This window comes from Haliotis cracherodii, unplaced genomic scaffold, assembly GCF_022045235.1.
Source record: "Haliotis cracherodii isolate W230 unplaced genomic scaffold, xgHalCrac1.p SCAF_6, whole genome shotgun sequence".
Taxonomy (NCBI): Eukaryota; Metazoa; Mollusca; class Gastropoda; order Lepetellida; family Haliotidae; genus Haliotis; species Haliotis cracherodii.
Genome location: NW_027266319.1, coordinates 42956323 through 42979681, shown reverse-complemented (window position 1 = coordinate 42979681; position 23359 = coordinate 42956323). Strand labels below are relative to the sequence as shown.

Sequence of the window (23359 nt, the reverse complement as noted above, 5' to 3'; positions counted from 1 at the left end):
GTCCTGTTGTCTACCTTGTAACATGTCAAGATTCTGTCCAGTTGAGGCCGACACTGACAGGTGGTGTCCCACTTGACTGCAACATGACCGAGACAGGGTCAACCTCACACAGGAACATACAAGAAGGTGCACCACTGCACTGTAGCTCACCTGGAGTGGTTGTCTTTAAACGATCTAACATGTCAACAAAGACAGCTGCTTAACAAAAGCTGCTGTCAGCATAGCTGTTAAAATAGTTTTAGCATAAACTTTGAGTACATATGTATAAACAAGAGTCATCAGAAGATGACAAATCCCCCTGGCCCTGACAAATCCGAAAGAACAAATCATGTGATTGTTACAGCAAGTCCTACAAGAGTGATCTGCCCAACTTAAGACTATTCCCGTCTAATCTGTCTGTCCGTATACAAGAGTAGTTATGGAGCTATCAGAACAATACCATGGAGATGGGATTCTGAACTTTGTATTTGTGTGTCAGGTCCTTTTTAGCATTGATATGAGTTTGTGGATGTCACACAAATGGTACATGACTTATGATGTAATCTGTTGCATTACCAACTGTAGTGTGTCAATAGTTACTGAAGCTCACCTTCCCATTAAACCGATGAAATCTTTTATATTGCACTACGGTTATAATTAACTCAAAGGGACCATAGAGAAGTATAAGTCCTATCTCATAAGCGACATAAACTACATAACACAAGTAAAGAAAATATTATAAATATATTATTGACACAGCTTCATTGACTTACAGACACAAGAATCACTTGCCATAAACTTGTCGAACTGGATCACCCATTAAGTGAAAATTTCACTTGTCATCCAGGCTTTGGAGTTGAATTAGATACTGACTGGCAAATTTTGAATGGACTTACAAGACTTTGGTTTCGAGCTTTTACCAATCACTAGAAAACTAGAAACCTAAGTTTTTCAGCCCCTGTCATGGTCAATGCCGCTAGAAGAGTAATGCATTCTTTAGACTTCCTGCCAACGTGATAGTATTCACCTTTCAAGTGCCGAATTCTCTGAAGTAGAAGTCTATAAAACAAACCAGTCTCATTGGTGTTAAAAATATCATCTGTGTTGAATTCGGTCACAGTTTGACTATTATAATTGAGGGTGTAAATTGAGGAAACAAGTTAAACACTTGCCTTCCACTGTTTATTGCCAATTTCGACAGCTGTACATTGTTGGTTGGTTTGTTTGTTGTTTAATGTCGCACTCAGCAATATTCCAGCTATATGACGAAGGTCTGTAAATAATCGATTCTGGACCAGACAGTGATTGACATCATGAGCATCGATCCACACAATTGAGATACGATGACATGCATCAACCAAATCAGCGAGCCTGACCACCCGAATCCGTAAGTGGCCTCTTTCGACAAGTATAGTGCGCCTTTTACAGCAAGAATGGGTTGCTGAAGACCTTCCTGGGTCCTGTGCATGGCCACGGATGTATTGATAGGCTGACAGGTGACACTGAGCAGCTCAGAGATTAACAGGTGACACTGAGCAGCTCAGAGACTAACAGTTCGTAACAGGTGAGTTCAATATATCCGTTATTGTTATATGCGTGTTCGTTATATCCATCAATTTTATAAAATAAAATATCCAGTAAATGGACTCCAAAAGAGTTCATTATATATCCGTCAGTGCATTCTAACTGGTCCCTTATAAACATAGTTTAGTTTACAGTACATGCCAAAATTAAAGCTTCCTCATTCTGGCAACTTTAGAGGAGAAGATGTTAAGAGGATTGCTTTTTTTAGCAGAACATGCAGGCCATGACAACAGCTCAATCAACTTTCAGTCAGATGAGCTAACTAGTTGCTAGTTATGGATAATGTCACACTTTGAAGTCACAACCTCTCAACAACCAACCATGTAATAAGATGGCAAATTAGCTTTAGTGTAGCTGTATTGTCAACAGTCTCACTTCCCACCATGTATTTTTATCTGTCCACAAATCATATATCACACATGTGATGACAAATACACTGTTAAATTGGAAGCACTATGTCAAGCCACTTCCTTCTACCCTCATGCTAGCTAATGTGGGCGGCCAAATCTACCACAACCCCAGCAATGTCACATAGATTACCTGTTATTGAAGGCTATATCCATTTTGTTCCACACCTCGGAGTCCATTTGCTGTTTCAACAACATGGCTCCTAGTGCTCTCAGAACAGTCTCCCTCTCTGCCCAACAGTCTGGATGACTCATGTCACACACAAGTAGGACCAGGTCCTGGAACAGTACATGTGACACACATATAGGACCAGGTCCCGGAACAGTACATGTCACACACAAGTAGGACCAGGTACTGGAACAGTACATGTGACACCCAAGTAGGACCAGGTACTGGAACATGTGACACACAAGTAGGACCAGGTCCTGGCACAGAACATGTGACACACATATAGGACCAGGTCCTGGAACAGTACATGTCACACACAAGTAGGACCAGGTCCTGGAACAGTACATGTGACACCCAAGTAGGACCAGGTCCTGGAACAGTTCATGTGACACACAAGTAGGACCAGGTCCTGGGACAGTACATGTGACACCCAAGGAGGACCAGGTCCTGGGACAGTACATGTGACACCCAAGGAGGACCAGGTCCTGGAACAGTACATGTGACACACAAGTAGGACCAGGTCCTGGAACAGTACATGTGACACACAAGTAGGACCAGGTACTGGAACAGTACATGTGACACCCAAGTAGGACCAGGTACTGGAACAGTACATGTGACACCCAAGTATGACCAGGTCCTGGAACAGTTCATGTGACACACAAGTAGGACCAGGTCCAGGAACAGTACATGTGACACACAAGTAGGACCAGGTCCTGGAACAGTTCATGTGACACACAAGTAGGACCAGGTCCTATAATAGTACATGTCACACCCAAGTAGGACCAGGTACTGGAACAGTACATGTCACACATATGTAGGACCAGGTCCTGGAACAGTACATGTCACACACAAGTGGGGCCAGGTCCTGGAACAGTACATGTGACACCCAAGTAGGACCAGGTACTGGAACAGTACATGTGACACCCAAGGAGGACCAGGTACTGGAACAGTACATGTGACACCCAAGTAGGACCAGGTCCTGGAACAGTACATGTGACACACAAGTAGGACCAGGTCCTGGAACAGTACATGTGACACACACATATAGGGCCAGGTCCTGGAACAGTACATGTGAAACACAAGTAGGACCAGGTCCTGGAACAGTACATGTGACACACAAGTAGGACCAGGTCCTGGAACAGTACATGTGACACACATATAGGACTAGGTCCTGGAACAGTACATGTGACACACAAGTAGGACTAGGTCCTGGAACAGTACATGTGACACACAAGTAGGACCAGGTCCTGGAACAGTACATGTGACACCCAAGTAGGACCAGGTCCTGGAACAGTACATGTGACACACAAGTAGGACCAGGTCCTGGAACAGTACATGTGACACCCAAGTAGGACCAGGTCCTGGAATAGTACATGTGACACACATGCAGGACCAGGTCCTGGAACAGTACATGTGACACACAAGTAGGACCAGGTCCTGGAATAGTACATGTGACACACATATAGGACCAGGTCCTGGAACAGTACATGTGACACCTAAGTAGGACCAGGTACTGGAACAGTACATGTGACACACAAGTAGGACCAGGTCCTGGAACAGTACATGTCACACACAAGTAGGACCAGGTCCTGGAATAGTACATGTGACACACAAGTAGGACCAGGTCCTGGAACAGTACATGTGACACACATATAGGGCCAGGTCCTGGAACAGTAGATGTCACACACAAGTAGGACCAGGTCCTGGAACAGTACATGTCACACACAAGTAGGACCAGGTCCTGGAACAGTAGATGTCACACACAAGTAGGACCAGGTCCTGGAACAGTACATGTCACACACAAGTAGGACCAGTCCTGGAACAGTACATGTCACACACAAGTAGGGCCAGGTCCTGGAACAGTACATGTCACACACAAGTAGGGCCAGGTCCTGGAACAGTACATGTAGCACACAAGTAGGACCAGGTCCTGGAACAGTACATGTGACACACATGTAGGGCCAGGTCCTGGAACAGTACAGGTCACACACAAGTAGGACCAGGTCCTGGAACAGTACAGGTCACACACAAGTAGGGCCTGGTACTGGAACAGTATATGTTACACACTTACAGGACCAGGTCCTGGCACAGTACATGTCACACACAAGTAGGACCAGGGCCCACTTGCACAGAACAATCTTAGTTACAATTGATCTTAGGCGGCTACTATCAACTTTACAATGACCATACAATTGTCCTATTCCACTTGCACAAACCGATCTTAGCGCGATTGTAAGACCGCTTGGATTTAAGATCGCGATCTTAACTAAGATCGAACTCTTCAGCGGTGGAGGTAAAAAAAACTGTCACGTGTCATTGGCTACGGTGTAGAGTTATCTCCCTTGCAGCGGCAGACGATACATTGTTCTGTATTGTAAACCTGTCAGTGTCAGTCAGAATGTCAACAGACAAGAGATCCCGAAGAAGCAATTTCTCCGAGCAAGAGCTAACTGTGCTCACAGACGAAGTTTCAGCCAACCATGATGTCTTGTTCGCCCCATTTTCCCCGATTGTAACGATTAAACGAAAGGCGGACCTGTGGGAAATCATCGCCGAGAAGTAAGAACATTGTACCACTTTTAAATACCGTATATATACTAATAGAAACTGAAACATTTATTTATAACATGAAATAGCTGGGTCGTATTTCTACAGGTCTTTGTGCAGTAGTTTTCATGAAATTGGATATTTTTAATAGAAGACCCCGAAACATCATTCGTTATCACGTATACTTGCCACTTTGTTACACTACCATGTTTAAGGTCAGCCCCGTCAGCTCTAGCAAACGGAATGGGTCCGATGTTAGAAAGAAATGGAGTGAGTGAGTGAATGAGTATGGTTTTACGCCGCTTTTAGCAGTATTCCAGCAATATCACGGCGGGGGACACCAGAAATGGGCTTCACACATTGTACCCATGTCGGGAATCGAACCCGGGTCTTCGGCGTGACGAGCGAACGCTTTAACCACTAGGCTACCCGACCGCCCAGAAAGAAATGGAACAAACTCAAGTAGGTTACAATTAAGCATTGATTATGATGTATTAATATATTGACACTGCGTATACAATGTAATATGCTGGTATATCCGTATTGTCGCGATTAACTATATATGTGTTTCGAGAGTAATGGTGTGGCAAAAAATGTGCGAAGATTCACTATTAAGGGCAGTGTCCGGTACAGAACAAGTCTTGATATAATAAAACTATTATAATTTTATAAATTAGAATTAAGTCATTTAACAAAGAAAAATGCAAGGATGTCACTTTCCATATTGAAGTAATGTGATATATTTCTGTCACACAAAATACACAAAAATCACCTATGTGCTCATCCATTTGACATTTTATTCAGACACCAGTTGTAAATAAACATCAGAAATAACTGCCTGATTTGAGTACACGGAAGGCAGTAAATATTTTTGTTAAGCACCCAAAATAATTTTTTAAACATAAACAAAAGGGTGTTTTTAAGTATGTACATATGTATGTATTAAGAACCTAATATTGACAAGATTGGTGATAATAAAAACAGATGTCAAATAAGGAAGAAGGAACAAACAAGAAAGAGGGAGCTGAGCAAAACAGGAGGAGGCCCTGCTCCAAACCCACTTTCCGATTTGGAAAATAAGGTATATATTAGGGCTGCAACGAATACACTATGCGGCGAATACAATTTGTATCATGAATATAGGGTAACGAATACGAATAATAATTCATGAATACAATAACAAATCAACTGATAATATATCATTCGTCATATTCAGCATGTTCAGTGAGGCAACAACAACATAAATTATTTGACATGGTTTGTTAATTTTTAACATATTATTAAATATATTATTCACTTATATACTGCATTTATCCAGGTACTAGTATCTGCTCAAATGCAACAATGACCAGTGACCACAATACTGTCAAATTAAATAGTATAATAGCGTTGTCTTATCAAATAGTATAATAGCGTTGTCTTATATGAAGAAATCTATGCATAAAATATGTTCTTATGGGTATTTTTTTTATGTAGATGCATATGCTTGCATATTCATAAATATTCGATTCTAGTGGCCAGGAATAATGAATTCAATTCATGAATTGATACGGTTCGATTCACCGAATACGCGAGTGAATCGTAACAGCCCTAGTATATATCCATATTTTATATATAGACTATAAAAGCATGGTAATGAATTTTTAGGTTTGATCAAAGATTAATACAATAACAATAGTGCAAATATGTCAAGGCCAGTAAAATGCTGGTTGATATTAATATGTTTTTAAAGCTTCCTACATCCATTCAAAAATTAAGAAAATAGCCTTGTGTAATGATTTTATAATTGGTAAAATTTCATTTATTTCAGATAAAAATTAATGCCCGCTGATTACAATATTACATCAGTTTATATTTTTAGGTTATATGCTTGATACCTACCTGCCAGATCGATGGTATTCCTGGTGGCCTTGAGAGTGGTTTGTGTGGCGGTGAGTGCAAAAAATATTTTAACTGTTTCATTGGAAAATGCAAATCAATTTTTGTAACAACTGGATACTCACATCAAATTAACCCAATTAACGTCTAATGTAAATCATTAATTGTTGCCCAATTTCTTGTTGTGAATAACAAGTTTAAAGTTTTACTTTCTTGTAGATGTCCCCGGCACCTTTGATGTCCCTGACTGTCAGGACCCTATTGAGACAGAAAGCTCTCAATCAGTGGTAGCTTCACCCACAGGTGATTAAAATCAGCATATTATACTTACATTGTACATTTCATTTGGTTCAGTATTGTAACATACCGAATTGTTTTTTCTTATTTGTTGTGGACAATATATATTTTCTGAACAGTACTCATTTCTTGCTGATCAATGTTTATGCTTCTGTCCATAATAGTATGGATGTTTCTTCATTTTATAGGAGTCATACAGAAGACAGCAGTTAAGAGAATAGCCGCAGGTACCGTAAACAGATATTATGTTTGTTAAACATTTCCATTTTCACAATTGTATTTATGTAATGATTCTCTATGAACAATTTTAATGTAGTATTTTATAACAGTAGTGAGATATATCAGCAACTTTTAATTGCATTGTCTGTATTATAACAACAATTACTTAAATGGATTCTTAATTACTTATGTTAAATAGTAAAATCTCCAAATTTCCAAACCGTTGTGGATCTCGAGAGAGAGAAACTACAGGTGCTGCACGAGATGTTGGACATTGAGAGGAAGAGACTGGCCATCGAAGAGAGGCGACAGGCTGTTGAAGAAAAGAGATTGGCCATTGATGAGGAGATGTTAATTTTGATGAAAAACAAATCCCTAAGTTCCCCTTTCACATTATCACCCATGATTAAGTTCACTTAGATTTCAGATTAGATTCATTTATTGTGTAACAATAAAATCAATATCTCTTTTAATGATGTCATTTAATGCACATTAGCAGTTAAATGTGTAACTATATACTGGTTTCAGTTGTTAATAATGCCAGATATCAGATACCCTAGAAAAAAATACAATATGTTAAATCCAAGTGCACGTCATGGTAAGATTTAACTGGTCTTCCAAGTTGAAGTCTTTGTTACTGGTATAACGCTCTCTATTTGAATATGTACGGGGAGCTCAAAATTTTCAGAAAAAGAATCGTTTATTTCAGAATATTTTGAGATGTAAAAGTGCTTTTGAACAGGCATTTTTATTGTGACAAAATTCTGAAACACAAATACAGTCGTGCCCCGCTTATACGGACTTCAGATATCCGGAAACCTCGGTTCCCGGACGATTTTCATTCAAAACGAAATAATTACTATACAAATTTACCCGTATATCCGGAAATTCAGTTTCCGGAACCGGACGGTCATTTTCATACACAAAACACTGAAATACACTCAAAATTGTCTCACTTATCCGGACAATACACTTCCGCTGGTGGAAATCCTTTGATTCGTGAGAGGTCAGAGGTCAAAGTTGACCTTGATTACGTATTACGAGAACATTAAGAGGAATTGTTTTATATCTAGGGATTAAGATTACCTTGTGTATTTTACATAATTGAAGGGAAGTAACTCTTCCAGTAAGAAGCTGGTTTCAGTTATACGGAAATTCGTTTATACGGACGAATTGTGAAATTACGCAAGTGTCCGTATAAACGAGGCACGACTGTATATTTCTTGCTATGTTCATTTATCATGCCAATAATCATAGGATATTACCATACTATTTCTTCAATTTGTTCTGTACATCACGTTTTTCCTGAGCACAGTGTGACCAATTGTATGCTGTGTGTGTGTGTGTGTGTGTGTGTGTGTGTGTGTGTGTGTGTAAATATATAAATGTAAATAGACAATACAGCACGTCATCACTACACTAACAATAAATGTTGATATTATGGTGCAACATTTCCTGTCTTATCTGTTTTTTTAACAGAGTTTACTTCATCATCTATCAGAATCAAATACATCATATTCAAGTACTGTAACAAGACTATTATATGATGTATATTTGGAAATGACAGATTATTACATTTGACATTTATGCAAATGTGTTCTGGATTAACTCCTTCCTCATCCTGTGGCCATCATTCAGAGGTCCATGATAAGTGTAATTCATTTCTGGGACAGTTTCTTCCTCCAGAGCAGGTGGATTGGCCAGCCGAGATTCTACACAGAAATTATGTAGCTTAAATGCTACCATAATAATTTGTGCACATTTTTGGGGGGTAAATTGAAGGCACCGGGATGATTTGTGTAGGCATCTGAAAGTAATTCTTATTTGGAAATTAATACAATGGTATCTACATAATTTAGAAGTTGGACATTTCAAGGCCAAACAAAACAGCAAAATTTAATGTGTCATATAAAGTAATTCAATGAATCTCTTCCTCTTCAGAAATTGAATAAATCTAGTTTGCCAAGTCATTGTAGACATAATAGGCAGTTTTAAATAGTTGTTTTTCCATATATGATATATGAGAGCTGAATGATATAATTCCACTAAAAACTGTAAATTTGTATTCACTTACCTGAATCTTGATTTCAAAACACCAAATGCCCTTTCAATGGTGTTTCTGGTCTTCATGTGGGCACCGTTATACCTTTGTTGTGGCCTTGTAGTGGCATCACCCACTGGTGTTAGGAGCCAGGGCCTGCATGCATATCTATATGAAGATGAAAAACGTTCACTACATTGATATTTTGGTTAATAATACATGTTTAAAACTTAAAAGTTACTTGTGATTGAAGTTGCTTGTTTGAGATGTGTAAGCTTGAAATTAATGGTGAATGTGTTCTGTAAAGTAAGTGAGTCACTTATCAATTTTGTGATTTGTTTTTATTTTCAAAATGATGAAAAAAGGAATTATTACCTGGAATCTCCTAAAAGCCATCCATTTGGAGGAGAGGACTCAAATGTCTGTCCCAAAAGGCTGTTGGCCAGTATCATAGAGTCATGGCTTCCTCCAGGCCACCTTGCAATAACATTGGTGAACCTGAATGACATGTTTGAGAATTAAAATCAGTGTAATGAAAAACAGTATTATTAAGATAAGAGGATTTAATTAATCATCCTGGTTTTGCCATTCCTGATCTATATTTGAACCACCACCCCTTCCTTCCTTTATCAGTTATGCCAGTTATAACTTACATAGTACTCACAGAAATCTTTATTTCATATTCAATGTTTAAAAATAGGCATTTGTTTTACTCACTTGGTACCTGAAAAAAAGTTATTTATCTCATAAAACTATAGAATTAAATGACATGGAAGAATATACAAAGGCTGTACATAAATATATATCACTCGAAGATGTAATTGTCTGTGATGGAAATAATGTTCATTTTATGATGCCCCCTCTGTTGTTGTATTTAACCTATACTTTCATAATGTTCACATTTTCATATATTACAGCACTAAATAAAAACAACTTCGTGAAATATACCCGATGTGATAATTTTGTTTTCTCTAACATAAATTATATATTGTTCATTTTACAGGCGCTTCAAATAAATTTGTGTGTTCCTATGATTTATTGTGAGATATAGAAATAGCCTTATAGTTACATTGGTGCAAACAAGATGCGATTATTTATTCTTTTCAAAAGGATTGAATATGGTCATGTCAAAGTGATAAGCAAGGACATTCGTTAAAATATTTATCAAAAACACGATAAACTGAAATATTATCTATCCTCAATCATGCCTCTTGTGGCAACCCATTGAAGGCCTCTGTCCTCTGATTGGTCGATGCTAATGTAAACACTGATCAGCTGTGTTTCGTAGTGAAACGAAGGAAAATGTCAACTTTTATTTCCACGCATTATGTTAGTATTTGTTAGCATGTGCGTGTAGTACTATTATGATGCTTTTGTTTTATTTGAATGAAAATGTGTTCTTACCGAAGATTCGCATCACAAACGGCTTGTAAGTTGATGGCATGAAACCCCTTCCTGCACACGAATGCCGATTCGTCATCTCCACTAGGTCTTTTTATGGGTATAAGGGTACCATGAATGGCACCTATTACTCGCAGCATCTCCGCGATCTTGTGTAAGCCACACATAACGGCAGGAAAGGACGCAGGTTCTGGGAATTGGACGTTCTCCGACACAATGCTCAGGGCAAATACAGTTCTGTGAAATGCCCTTGACACACTGGACTGGTGCACACCATGCAGATCACCCATCTCGAGCAGGAACCCACCTTTACTTAAAAAACGCAGTGTAACAAGAAACTGCGTCTCTGGCATTACGGCATACGAACGTTTTGTGGGCTGCTCTATTAATGGCCGAACTTTGTCCAATAACTGGAACAAGGACGAACGAGGCATTCTGTATCGCGCATACAGCTCGTCGTCACTTAGAATTTCGAGTTGCTTTGTTCTATCTCTATAAACCCTTTCTCTCCCAATATCAAAATAGCACCGTAGACGCCATCTTGGACGATTGTAAGGACTTAAGATTGGTCCAGACCAATTGTAAGTTTCGATTGTAGCTTACAATGATCTTAGCCTGCAATCGCTTTGTGCAAGTGGATGACGATTGTAGCCGAAGCTTTAGATCGCGATCTTAAGGATTTACAATAATTATAGCACTAAGATCGCTTTGTGCAAGAGGACCCAGGTCCTGGAACAGTACAGGTCACACACAAGTAGGACCAGGTCCTGGGACAGTACATGTGACACACATATAGGGCCAGGTCCTGGAACAGTACATGTGACACCCAAGTAGGACCAGGTACTGGAACAGTACATGTGACACACAAGTAGGACCAGGTCCTGGAACAGTACATGTGACACCCAAGTAGGACCAGGTACTGGAACAGTACATGTGACACACAAGTAGGACCAGGTCCTGGAACAGTACATGTGACACCCAAGTAGGACCAGTTCCTGGAACAGTACATGTCACACACAAGTAGGACCAGGTCCTGGAACAGTACATGTCACACCCAAGTAGGACCAGGTACTGGAACAGTACATGTGACACCCAAGTAGGACCAGGGCCCACTTGCACAGAACAATCTTAGTTACAATCGATCTTAGGCGGCTACAATCAACTTTACAATCACCCTACAATTGTCCTATTCCACTTGCACAAACCGATCTTAGCGCGATTGTAAGACGGCTTGGATTTAAGATCGCGATCTTAGCTAAGATCGAACTCTTCAGCGGTGGAGGTAAAAAAACCTGTCACGCGTCATTCGCTACGGTATAGAGTTATCTCCCTGGCAGCGGCAGACGATACATTGTTCTATATTGTAAACCTGTCAGTGTCAGTCAGAATGTCAACAAACAAGAGATGCCGAAGAAGCAATTTCTCCGAGCAAGAGCTTACTGTGCTCACCGACGAAGTATCAGCCAACCACGATGTCTTGTTCGCCCCATTTTCCCCGATTGTGACGAATAAGCGAAAGACGGACCTATGGGAAATCATCGCCGAGAAGTAAGAACATTGTACCAATTTGAAATACCGTATATATACTAATGGAAACTGAAACATTTATATATAACACGAAACAGCTGGGTCGTATTTCTACAGGTCTTTGTGCAGTAGTTTTCATCAGAGACCATATAATAATATTATATGGTCTCTGTTTTCATGAAATTGGATATTTTTAATAGAAGACCCCGAAACACTTGCCACTTCGTTACACTACCATGTTTAAGTTTATGTTCAGGGTCAGTGCCGTCGGCTCGAGCAAACGGAATGGATCCGATGTTAGAAAGAAATGGAACGAACTCAAGTAAGTTACAATTAAACATTGATTATGATGTATTAATATATTGACACTGCGTATACAATGTAATTTGCTGGTATACCCGTATTGTCGTGATTAACTATATATGTGTTTCAAGAGTAATGGTGTGGCAACAATTGTGCGAAGATTCACTATTAAGTGCAGAGTCCGGTACAGAACATGTCTTGATATAATAAAACTATTATAATTCTATAAATTAGAATTAAGTCATTTTACAAAGAAAAATTCAATAATGTCACTTTCCATATTGAAGTAATGTGATATATTTCTGTCACACAAAATACACAAAAATCACCTATGAGCTCATACATTTGACATTTTATTCAGACACCAGTTGTAAATAAACATCAGAAATAACTGCCTGATTTGAGTACATGTAAGGCAGTAAATATCTTTGTTAAGCACCCAAAATAATTTTTTTAAACATGAACAAAAAGGTGTTTTTAAGTATGTGCACATGTATGTATTAAGAACCTAATATTGACAAGATTGGTGATAATACAGATGTCAAATAAGGAAGAAGGAACAAACAAGAAAGAGGGAGCTGAGCAAAACAGGAGGAGGCCCTGCTCCAAACCCACTTTCCAATTTGGAGAATAAGGTATATGTCCATATTTTTTATATACACTATAAAAGCATGGTAATGAATTTTTAGGTTTGATCAAAGAATAACATGATAACAATAGTGCAAATATGTCAAGGCCAGTAAAATGCTGGTTGATATTAATATGTTTTTAAAGCTTCCTACATCCATTCAAAAATTAAGAAAATAGCCTTGTGCAATGATTTTATGATTGGAAAATATTCATTTATTTCAGATAAAAATTAATCCCTGCTGATTGCAATATTACATCAATTTATATTTTTAGGTTATATGCTTGATACCTACCTGCCAGATTGATGGTATTCCTGGTGGCCTTGAGAGTGGTTTGTGTGGCGGTAAGTTCAAATATATTTTAACTGTTTCATTGAAACAACTGGATACTCACATCAAAATAACCCAATTAACATCTTATGTAAATCATTAATTGTTGCCCAATTTCTTGTTGTGAATAACATGTTTAAAGTTTTATTTTCTTGTAGATGGCCCTGGCACCTTTGATGTCCCTGACTGTCAGGACCCTATTCAGATAGAAAGCTCTCAATCAGTGGTAGCTTCACCCACAGGTGATTTTTTTTTAAAATCAGCATATTATACTTACATGGTACATTTCATTTGGTTCAGTATTGTAACATACCGAATTGTTTTTTCTTATTTGTTGAGGACAATATATATTTTCTGAACAGTACTCATTTCTTGCTGATCAATGTTTATGCTTCTGTCCATAAAAGTTCTGATGTTTCTTCATTTTATAGGAGTCATACAGAAGACAGCAGTTAAGAGAATAGCCGCAGGTACCGTAAACCGATATTATGTTTGTTTAACATTTCCATTTTCACAATTGTATTTATGTAATGATTCTCTATGAACAATTTTAATGTAGTATTTTATTACAGTAGTGAGATATATCAGCAACTTTTAATTGCATTGTCTGTATTATAACAACAATTACTTAAATGGATTCTTAATTTCTTGTATTAAATAGTAAAATCTCCAAAGTTCCAAACCGTTGTGGATCTTGAGAGAGAGAAACTACAGGTGCTGCACGAGATGTTGGACATTGAGAGGAAGAGACTGGCCATTGAAGAGAGGCGACAGGCTGTTGAAGAAAAGAGATTGGCCATTGTAGAGGAGATGGTTATTTTGATGAAAAACAAATCCCTAAGTTCCCCTTTCACATTGTCACCCATAATTAAGTTCACTTAGATTTCAGATTAGATACATTTATTATGTAACAATAAAATCAATATATCTTTTCATGATGTTATTTAATGCATATTAGCAGTTAAACCTGTAACCTATACTGGTTTCAATTGTTAATGAAGCCAGATATTAGATACCCTAGAAAAGTTACAATACGGTATGTTAAATCCAAGTGCACGCCATGGTAAGATTAACTGGTCTTCGAAGTTGAAGTCTTTGTTACTGGTATAACGCTCTCTTTTTGAATATGTATGGGGAGCTCAAATTTTTTAAAAAAGACTTGTTTATTTCAGAATGTTTTGAGTTATACCATACTATTTCTTAAATTTGTTCTGTACATCTCATTTTTCCTGAGCACAGTGTGACCAATTGAATGCTGTGAATTTGGGCTGATGGCCTACATTACTTCAAAATATACAAAATATAATGATGTCATCTCTTCTTGTTATTTCACTCGTGTGTGTGTGTGTGTGTGTGTGTGTGTGTGTGTGTGTGTGTGAATATATAAATGTAAATAGACAATACAGCACCTCATCACTACATAAACAATAAATGTTGATATTATGGTGCAACATTTCCTGTCATCTTTTTTTTAACAGAGTTGTCTTTATCATCTATAAGAATCAAATACATCATATTCAAGTACTGTAACAAGACTACTTTATGATGTACATTTGGAAATGTGTGATTATGACATTTATGCAAATTTGTTCTGGATTAACTCCTTCCTCATCCTGTGGCCATCATTCAGAGGTCCCTGATAAGTGTAATTCATTTCTGGGACAGTTTCTTCCTCCAGAGCAGGTGGATTGGCCAGCCGAGATTCTACACAGAAATTATGTAGCTTAAATGCTACCATAATAATTTTTGCACATTTTTGGGGGGTAAATTGAAGGCACCCGGATGATTTGTGTAGGCATCTGAAAGTAATTCATATTTGGAAATTAATACAATGGTATCTACATAATTTAGAAGTTGGAATTACGACATTTCAAGGCCAAACAAATCAGCAAAATTTAAAGTGTCATATAAAGTAATTCAATGAATCTCTTCCTCTTCAAAAATTGAATAAATCTAGTCAAGTCAAGTCATTGTAGACATAATAGGAGGTTTTAAATAGTTGTTTTTCCATATATGATATATGAGAGCTGAATGATATAATTCCACTAAAAACTGTAAATTTTTATTCACTTACCTGAATCTTGATTTCAAAACACCAAATGCCCTTTCAATGGTGTTTCTGGTCTTCATGTGGGCACCGTTATACCTTTGTTGTGGCCTTGTATTAGCATCACCTACTGGTGTTAGGAGCCAGGGCCTGCATGCATATCTATATGAAGATGAAAAACGTACACTACATTGATATTTTGGTTAATAATACATGTTTAAAACTTAAAAGTTACTTGTGATTGAAGTTGCTTGTTTGAGATGTGTAAGCTTGAAATTAATGGTGAATGTGTTCTGCTAGGTAAGTGAGTCACTTATTAATTTTGTGATTTGTTTTTATCTTTAAAATGATGAAAAAAGGAATTATTACCCAGAATCTCCTAAAAGCCATCCATTTGGAGGAGAGGACTCAAATGTCTGTCCCAAAAGGCTGTTGGCCAGTATCATAGAGTCATGGCTTCCTCCAGGCCACCTTGCAACAACATTGGTGAACCTGATTGACATGTTTGAGAATTAAAATCAGTGTAATGAAAAACAGTATTATTAAGATAAGAGGATTTAATTAATAATCCTGGGTATATTTGAACCACCACACCTTCCTTCCTTTATCAGTTATGCCAGTTATAACTTACATAGTACTCACAGAAATCTTTATTTCATATTCAATGTTTAAAAATAGGCATTTGTTTTACTCACTTGGTACCTGAAAAAAAGTTATTTATCTCATAAAACTATAGAATTAAATGACATGGAAGAATATACAAAGGCTGTACATAAATATATATCACTCGAAGATGTAATTGTCTGTGATGGAAATAATGTTCATTTTATGATGCCCCCTCTGTTGTTGTATTTAACCTATACTTTCATAATGTTCACATTTTCATATATTATAGCACTAAATAAAAACAACTTCGTGAAATACACCCAATGTGATAATTTTGTTTTCTCTAACATAAATTATATATTGTTCATTTTACAGGCGCTTCAAATAATTTGTGTGTTCCTATGATTTATTGTGAGATATAGAAATAGCCTTATAGTTACATTGGTGCAAACAAGATGCGATTATTTATTCTTTTCAAAAGGATTGAATATGGTCATGTCAAAGTGATAAGCAAGGACATTCGTTAATATATTTATCAAAAACACGATAAACTGAAATATTATCTATCCTCAATCGTGCCTCTTGTGGCAACCCATTGAAGGCCCCTGTCCTCTGATTGGCCGATGCTAATGTAAACACTGATCAGCTGTGTTTCGTGGTAAAACGAAGGAAAATGTCAACTTTTATTGCCACGCATTATGTTAGTATCTGTTAGCATGTGCGTGGAGTACTATAATAATGCTTTTTGTTTTATTTGAATGAAAATGTGTTCTTACCGAAGATTCGCATCACAAACGGCTTGTACGTTGATGGCATGAAACCCCTTCCTGCACACGAATGCCGATTCGTCATCCCCGCTAGGTCTTTTTATGGGTATAAGGGTACCATCGATGGCACCTATTACCCGCGGCATCTCCGCGATCTTGTGGAAGCCACACATAACGGTAGGAAAGGACGCAGGTTCTGGGAATTGGACGTTCTCCAACACGGTGCTCAGGGCAGATACAGTTCTGTGAAATGCCCTCGACACACTGGACTGGTGCACACCGTGCAGATCACCCATCTCGAGCAAGAAACCACCCTTACTTAAAAAACGCAGTGTAACAAGAAACTGTGTCTCTGGCGTTAGGGCATACGAACGTTTTGTGGGGTGCTCTATTAATGGTCGGACTTTGTCCAATAACTGGAACAAGGACGAATGAGGCATTCTGTATCGCGCATACAGCTCGTCGTCACTTAGAATTTCGAGTTGCATGGTTCTATCTCTAAAAACCCGTTCTCTCCTAATAAAACTGTCATATTCTTCGCAATATAGCACCGTAGACGCCATCTTGGACGATTGTAAGGACTTAAGATTGGTCCGGACCAATTGTAAGTTTCGATTGTAGCTTACAATGATCTTAGCCTACAATCGCTTTGTGCAAGTGGATGACGATTGTAGCCGAAGCCTAAGATCGCGATCTTAAGGATTTACAATAATTGTAGCGCTAAGATCGCTTTGTGCAAGAGGACCCAGGTCCTGGAACAGTACATGTGACACACAAGTAGGACCAGGTCCTGGAACAGTACATGTGACACACAAGTAGAACCAGGTCCTGGAACAGTACATGTCACACACAAGTAGGACCAGGGCCCACTTGCACAGAACAATCTTAGTTACAATCGATCTTAGGCGGCTACAATCAACTTTACAATCACCATACAATTGTCCTATTCCACTTGCACAAACCGATCTTAGCGCGATTGTAAGACAGCTTGGAGTTAAGATCGCAATCTTAGCTAAGATTGAAATCTTCAACGGTGAGGGACGAATATTTTAAACTCAACTCCTGTCTACAGTTGTCTGCAAACGCGCATACAATAAGTGGAACCGGTAATGACACACAACACGTATCTCCCTCCATCGCACTTTGCAGTTTCAAGAAAGGTCCCCATTTTTTTAAGGAAACGATTACTAGAATGAAGGCATATTTCTTGTCAGCATTAATACTGTCGTGATTAAGGAATTGTTTTCTATTTCAACAAGAGATATACCTACTCATGTTTTTATTCAAAGTATTGAAATACAAATAAATACATTATTTAGTAACACAATTATTATGAAAATTAAAATAAATAATAATGATATTTCCTAAAAACATAACGCCTAAATGCATGATCATCATCTATTTGGGGGAGCTTTCGTAAAATCCTAAATGTATCCTTCATGGTTTCGTTTCGTTGCTACAACAAAGGATGTTATGACTACAATTTCAAAACACAGAAAGACGTGAACTTTCAAAAATGCATAGACGGGAAATAAGAATAATGAATAATGTTTCGAGAAAGCAATTGTTTATATATATTAACTTGGTATTAATTTATTTTATTTTTAAAAGTGTGAATTTTTTTTGTGCTATTTATGGGATATTTTGCAAAAAAATGCAAATGTTTCATCATGTATATTTGCTTGTTTGATGAATACTTGTATTATTTTCTTTTAAATTCTGATATTTAACCGCTTGTCCCCCCATCCCATTTGATTTTAGATTTTTAACAAGTGTGATTTGCTCTTCAGCTTGTATCTATTTGTAGATTAATTTAATGATCAACTAAATACAAAATAACTGACACGAATGTGACCTAAAAGAAATATAGGGGGAGCTCAGCGATTCAACAACATTGATACTCTGGGTAAGGTAGATTGTACTCTATGGGCTTATACAAAGGGAAACCACTCCCATCTAGAGTTTAATCTTAGATTAGCTGCCCTTGATTTATCGAAAAGGTTACAAATCGTCTGCGGGAAGACTTAGGTTTTTATTCTTCCCTTGTTTAGCGAAAAGGTATGTTGTTTCCCATTTCTTTCAGTATTGAGTAGGATGGGAATATTCCTTTTAGCTATCGACTCGATAGTTACTTGTTTAATTATGGTAATTAACAATATTTCTGACGTTAAATCTGTGGTGCGTTCTTCATGTTGTTAAAGTGTCGATTCGAATTATAAAGTTTAACAAAATAAAGAGGCAATGTTTGAACATAAGGCAGAATATTTGTGTGAAACAGACAAAAGCCTTGCACGCCAAGTTTATTCAAGGACTACAACGATCTTAGCTACTTAAGATTGGTCCGGACCAATTGTAAGTTTCGATTGTAGCTTACAATGATCTTAGCCTACAATCGCTTTGTGCAAATAGACAGCGATTGTAGCCGAAGCCTAAGATTGCGATCTTAAGGATTTACAATAATTGTAGCGTTAAGATCGCTTTGTGCAAGTGGACCCTGGCCCTGGAACAGTACATGTGACACACAAGTAGGACCAGTACATGTGACACACAAGTAGGACCAGGGTCCACTTGCACACAGCGATCTTAGCGCTAAGATGATCTTAACTCCCATACTTTAACATAGGCTTACAATAGTCGTAGCGCTAAGATCGCTTTGTGCAAGTGGGCCCTGGGTCCTCTTGCACAAAGCGATCTTAGCGCTACAATTATTGTAAATCCTTAAGATCGCGATCTTAGGCTTCCGCTACAATCGCCATCCACTTGCACAAAGCGATTGTAGGCTAAGATCATTGTAAGCTACAATCGAAACTTACAATTGGTCTGGACCAATCTTAAGTCCTTACAATCATCCAAGATGGCGTCTACGGTGCTATTTTGCGATTGGGAGAGAAAGGGTTTTTAGAGATAGAACCATGCAACTCGAAATTCTAAGTGACGACGAGCTGTATGCGCGATACAGAATGCCTCGTTCGTCCTTGTTCCAGTTATTGGACAAAGTCCGACCATTAATAGAGCACCCCACAAAACGTTCGTTTGCCCTAACGCCAGAGACACAGTTTCTTGTTACACTGCGTTTTTTAAGTAAAGGTGGGTTCCTGCTCGAGATGGGTGATCTGCAAGGTGTGCACCAGCCCAGTGTGTCAAGGGCATTTCACAGAACTGTATTTGCCCTGAGCATTGTGTTGGAGAACGTCCAATTCCCAGAACCTGCGTCCTTTCCTGCCGTTATGTGTGGCTTCCACAAGATCGCGGAGATGCCGCGAGTAATAGGTGCCATCGATGGTACCCTTATACCCATAAAAAGACCTAGCGGGGATGACAAATCGGCATTCGTGTGCAGGAAGGGGTTTCATGCCATCAACTTACAAGCCGTTTGTGATGCGAATCTTCGGTAAGAACACATCTTCATTCAAATAAAACAAAAGCATCATAATAGTACTCCACGCACATGCTAACAGATACTAACATAATGCGTGGAAATAAAAGTTGACATTTTCCTTCGTTTCACTACGAAACACAGCTGATCAGTGTTTACATTAGCATCGACCAATCAGAGGACAGGAGCCTTCAATGGGTTTGCCACAAGAGGCACGATTGAGGATAGATAATATTTCAGTTTTTCGGTTTTTTTATAAATATACTAACGAATGTCCTTGCTTATCACTTTGACATGACCATATTCAATCCTTTTGAAAAGAATAAATAATCGCATCTTGTTTGCACCAATGTAACTATAAGGCTATTTCTATATCTCACAATAAATCATAGGAACACACAAATTATTTGAAGCGCCTGTAAAATGAACAATATATAATTTATGTTAGAGAAAACAAAATTATCACATCGGGTATATTTCACGAAGTTGTTTTTATTTAGTGCTATAATATATGAAAATGTGAACATTATGAAAGTATAGGTTAAATACAACAACAGAGGGGGCATCATAAAATGAACATTATTTCCATCACAGACAATTACATCTTCGAGTGATATATATTTATGTACAGCCTTTGTATATTGTTCCATGTCATTTAATTCTATAGTTTTATGAGATAAATAACTTTTTTTCAGGTACCAAGTGAGTAAAACAAATGCCTATTTTTAAACATTGAATATGAAATAAAGATTTCTGTGAGTACTATGTAAGTTATAACTGGCATAACTGATAAAGGAAGGAAGGTGTGGTGGTTCAAATATAGATCAGGAATGGCAAAACCAGGATGATTAATAAAATCCTCTTATCTTAATAATACTGTTTTTCATTACACTGATTTTAATTCTCAAACATGTCATTCAGGTTCACCAATGTTATTGCAAGGTGGCCTGGAGGAAGCCATGACTCTATGATACTGGCCAACAGCCTTTTGGGACAGACATTTGAGTCCTCTCCTCCAAATGGATGGCTTTTAGGAGATTCCAGGTAATAATTCCTTTTTTCATCATTTTGAAAATAAAAACAAATCACAAAATTGATAAGTGACTCACTTACTTTACAGAACACATTCACCATTAATTTCAAGCTTCCACATCTCAAACAAGCAACTTCAATCACAAGTAACTTTTAAGTTTTAAACATGTATTATTAACCAAAATATCAATGTAGTGAACGTTTTTCATCTTCATATAGATATGCATGCAGGCCCTGGCTCCTAACACCAGTGGGTGATGCCACTACAAGGCCACAACAAAGGTATAACGGTGCCCACATGAAGACCAGAAACACCATTGAAAGGGCATTTGGTGTTTTGAAATCAAGATTCAGGTAAGTGAATACAAATTTACAGTTTTTAGTGGAATTATATCATTCAGCTCTCATATATCATATATGGAAAAACAACTATTTAAAACCGCCTATTATGTCTACAATGACTTGGCAAACTAGATTTATTCAATTTCTGAAGAGGAAGAGATTCATTGAATTACTTTATATGACACATTAAATCTTGCTGTTTTGTTTGGCCTTGAAATGTCGTCATTCCAACCTATAAATTATGTAGATACCATTGTATTAATTTCAAAATATGAATTACTTTCAGATGCCTACACAAATCATCCCGGTGCCTTCAATTTACCCCCCAAAAATGTGCACAAATTATTATGGTAGCATTTAAGCTACATAATTTCTGTGTAGAATCTCGGCTGGCCAATCCACCTGCTCTGGAGGAAGAAACTGTCCCAGAAATGAATTACACTTATCATGGACCTCTGAATGATGGCCACAGGATGAGGAAGGAGTTAATCCAGAACACATTTGCATAAATGTCATAATCGGACATTTCCAAATGTACATCATAAAGTAGTCTTGTTACAGTACTTGAATATGATGTATTTGATTCTTATAGATGATAAAGAAAACTCTGTTAAAAAAAAGGTGACAGGAAATGTTGCACCATAATATCAACATTTATTGTTAGTGTAGTGATGAGGTGCTGTATTGTCTATTTACATTTATATATTTACACACACACAAACACAAACACACACACACACACTTGAGTGAAATAACAAGAAGAGATGACATCATTACATTTTGTATATTTTGAAGTAATGTAGGCCATCAGCCCAAATTCACAGCATACAATTGGTCACACTGTGCTCAGGAAAAATGTGATGTACAGAACAAATTGAAGAAATAGTATGGTAATATCCTATGATTATTGGCATGATAAATGAACATAGCAAGAAATATATTTGTGTTTCAGAATTTTGTCACAATGAAAAATGCCTGTTCAAAAGCACATTTACATCTCAAAACATTCTGAAATAAACAAGTCTTTTTTGAAAATTTTGAGTTCCCTATACATATTCAAATAGAGAGCATTATACCAGTAACAAAGACTTCAACTTGGAAGACCAGTTAATCTTACCATGACGTGCACTTGGATTTAACATATTGTAACTTTTTCTAGGGTATCTGATATCTGGCATTATTAACAACTGAAACCAGTATATAGTTACAGGTTTAACTGCTAATATGCATTAAATAACATCTTGAAAAGATATATTGATTTTATTGTTACACAATAAATGAATCTAATCTGAAATCTAAGTGAACTTAATCATGGGTGATAATGTGAAAGGGGAACTTAGGGATTTGTTTTTCATCAAAATTAACATCTCCTCATCAATGGCCAATCTCTTTTCTCCAACAGCCTGTCGCCTCTCTTCGATGGCCAGTCTCTTCCTCTCAATGTCCAACATCTCGTGCAGCACCTGTAGTTTCTCTCTCTCGAGATCCACAACGGTTTGGAAATTTGGAGATTTCACTATTTAATACAAGAAATTAAGAACCCATTTAAGTAATTGTTGTTATAATACAGACAATGCAATTAAAAGTTGCTGATATATCTCACTACTGTTATAAAATACTACATTAAAATTGTTCATAGAGAATCATTACATAAATACAATTGTGAAAATGGAAATGTTTAACAAACATAATATCTGTTTACGGTACCTGCGGCTATTCTCTTAACTGCTGTCTTCTGTATGACTCCTATAAAATGAAGAAACATCCATACTTTTATGGACAGAAGCATAAACATTGATCAGCAAGAAATGAGTACTGTTCAGAAAATATATATTGTCCACAACAAATAAGAAAAAACAATTCGGTATGTTACAATAC

At 37.5% G+C, this 23359-nt stretch overlaps 3 protein-coding genes and 1 long non-coding RNA gene across 4 annotated transcripts; 1 reads left to right on the top strand and 3 right to left on the bottom strand.

The window, feature by feature from the left end:
• On the bottom strand, positions 1–13392 carry LOC139446773 (uncharacterized). Its single transcript, XR_011651932.1, has 4 exons — positions 13276–13392; positions 11972–12047; positions 2104–2249; positions 1–76 (listed from the first exon to the last, which is right to left on the bottom strand). It is a non-coding gene; the product is annotated as an uncharacterized lncRNA (long non-coding RNA).
• Positions 7377–9630, bottom strand: LOC139446767 (putative nuclease HARBI1). The gene is made up of 4 exons (XM_071228092.1): positions 9497–9630; positions 9155–9289; positions 8656–8887; positions 7377–7393 (listed from the first exon to the last, which is right to left on the bottom strand). Exons 1-3 carry the CDS (start codon positions 9628–9630, stop codon positions 8665–8667), a joined length of 492 nt encoding a protein of 163 aa, XP_071084193.1. The 3' UTR covers positions 7377–7393; positions 8656–8664.
• A 1495-nt stretch (positions 13393–14887) lies between the features above and the next one.
• On the bottom strand, positions 14888–15861 carry LOC139446761 (putative nuclease HARBI1). Its single transcript, XM_071228070.1, has 3 exons — positions 15728–15861; positions 15386–15520; positions 14888–15110 (listed from the first exon to the last, which is right to left on the bottom strand). The coding sequence occupies exons 1-3, from the start codon at positions 15859–15861 to the stop codon at positions 14888–14890; spliced, it is 492 nt and encodes a 163-aa protein (XP_071084171.1).
• A 5156-nt stretch (positions 15862–21017) lies between these two features.
• Positions 21018–21990, top strand: LOC139446801 (putative nuclease HARBI1). Its single transcript, XM_071228133.1, has 3 exons — positions 21018–21151; positions 21359–21493; positions 21768–21990. Exons 1-3 carry the CDS (start codon positions 21018–21020, stop codon positions 21988–21990), a joined length of 492 nt encoding a protein of 163 aa, XP_071084234.1.
• The last annotated feature ends 1369 nt before the right edge of the window (positions 21991–23359 follow it).

Bases quoted from the DNA above. Each gene is read 5' to 3' on its own strand.
- LOC139446767 (XM_071228092.1), bottom strand. From the start codon at position 9,630: ATGTCATTCAGGTTCACCAATGTTATTGCAAGGTGGCCTGGAGGAAGC. The intron at 9,290-9,496 runs GTAATAATTCCT...ATCTTCATATAG, and splicing joins TGGCTTTTAGGAGATTCCAG to ATATGCATGCAGGCCCTGGC. The intron at 8,888-9,154 runs GTAAGTGAATAC...AATTACTTTCAG, and splicing joins GTTTTGAAATCAAGATTCAG to ATGCCTACACAAATCATCCC.
- LOC139446761 (XM_071228070.1), bottom strand. From the start codon at position 15,861: ATGTCAATCAGGTTCACCAATGTTGTTGCAAGGTGGCCTGGAGGAAGC. The intron at 15,521-15,727 runs GTAATAATTCCT...ATCTTCATATAG, and splicing joins TGGCTTTTAGGAGATTCTGG to ATATGCATGCAGGCCCTGGC. The intron at 15,111-15,385 runs GTAAGTGAATAA...AATTACTTTCAG, and splicing joins GTTTTGAAATCAAGATTCAG to ATGCCTACACAAATCATCCG.
- LOC139446801 (XM_071228133.1), top strand. From the start codon at position 21,018: ATGTCATTCAGGTTCACCAATGTTATTGCAAGGTGGCCTGGAGGAAGC. The intron at 21,152-21,358 runs GTAATAATTCCT...ATCTTCATATAG, and splicing joins TGGCTTTTAGGAGATTCCAG to ATATGCATGCAGGCCCTGGC. The intron at 21,494-21,767 runs GTAAGTGAATAC...AATTACTTTCAG, and splicing joins GTTTTGAAATCAAGATTCAG to ATGCCTACACAAATCATCCC.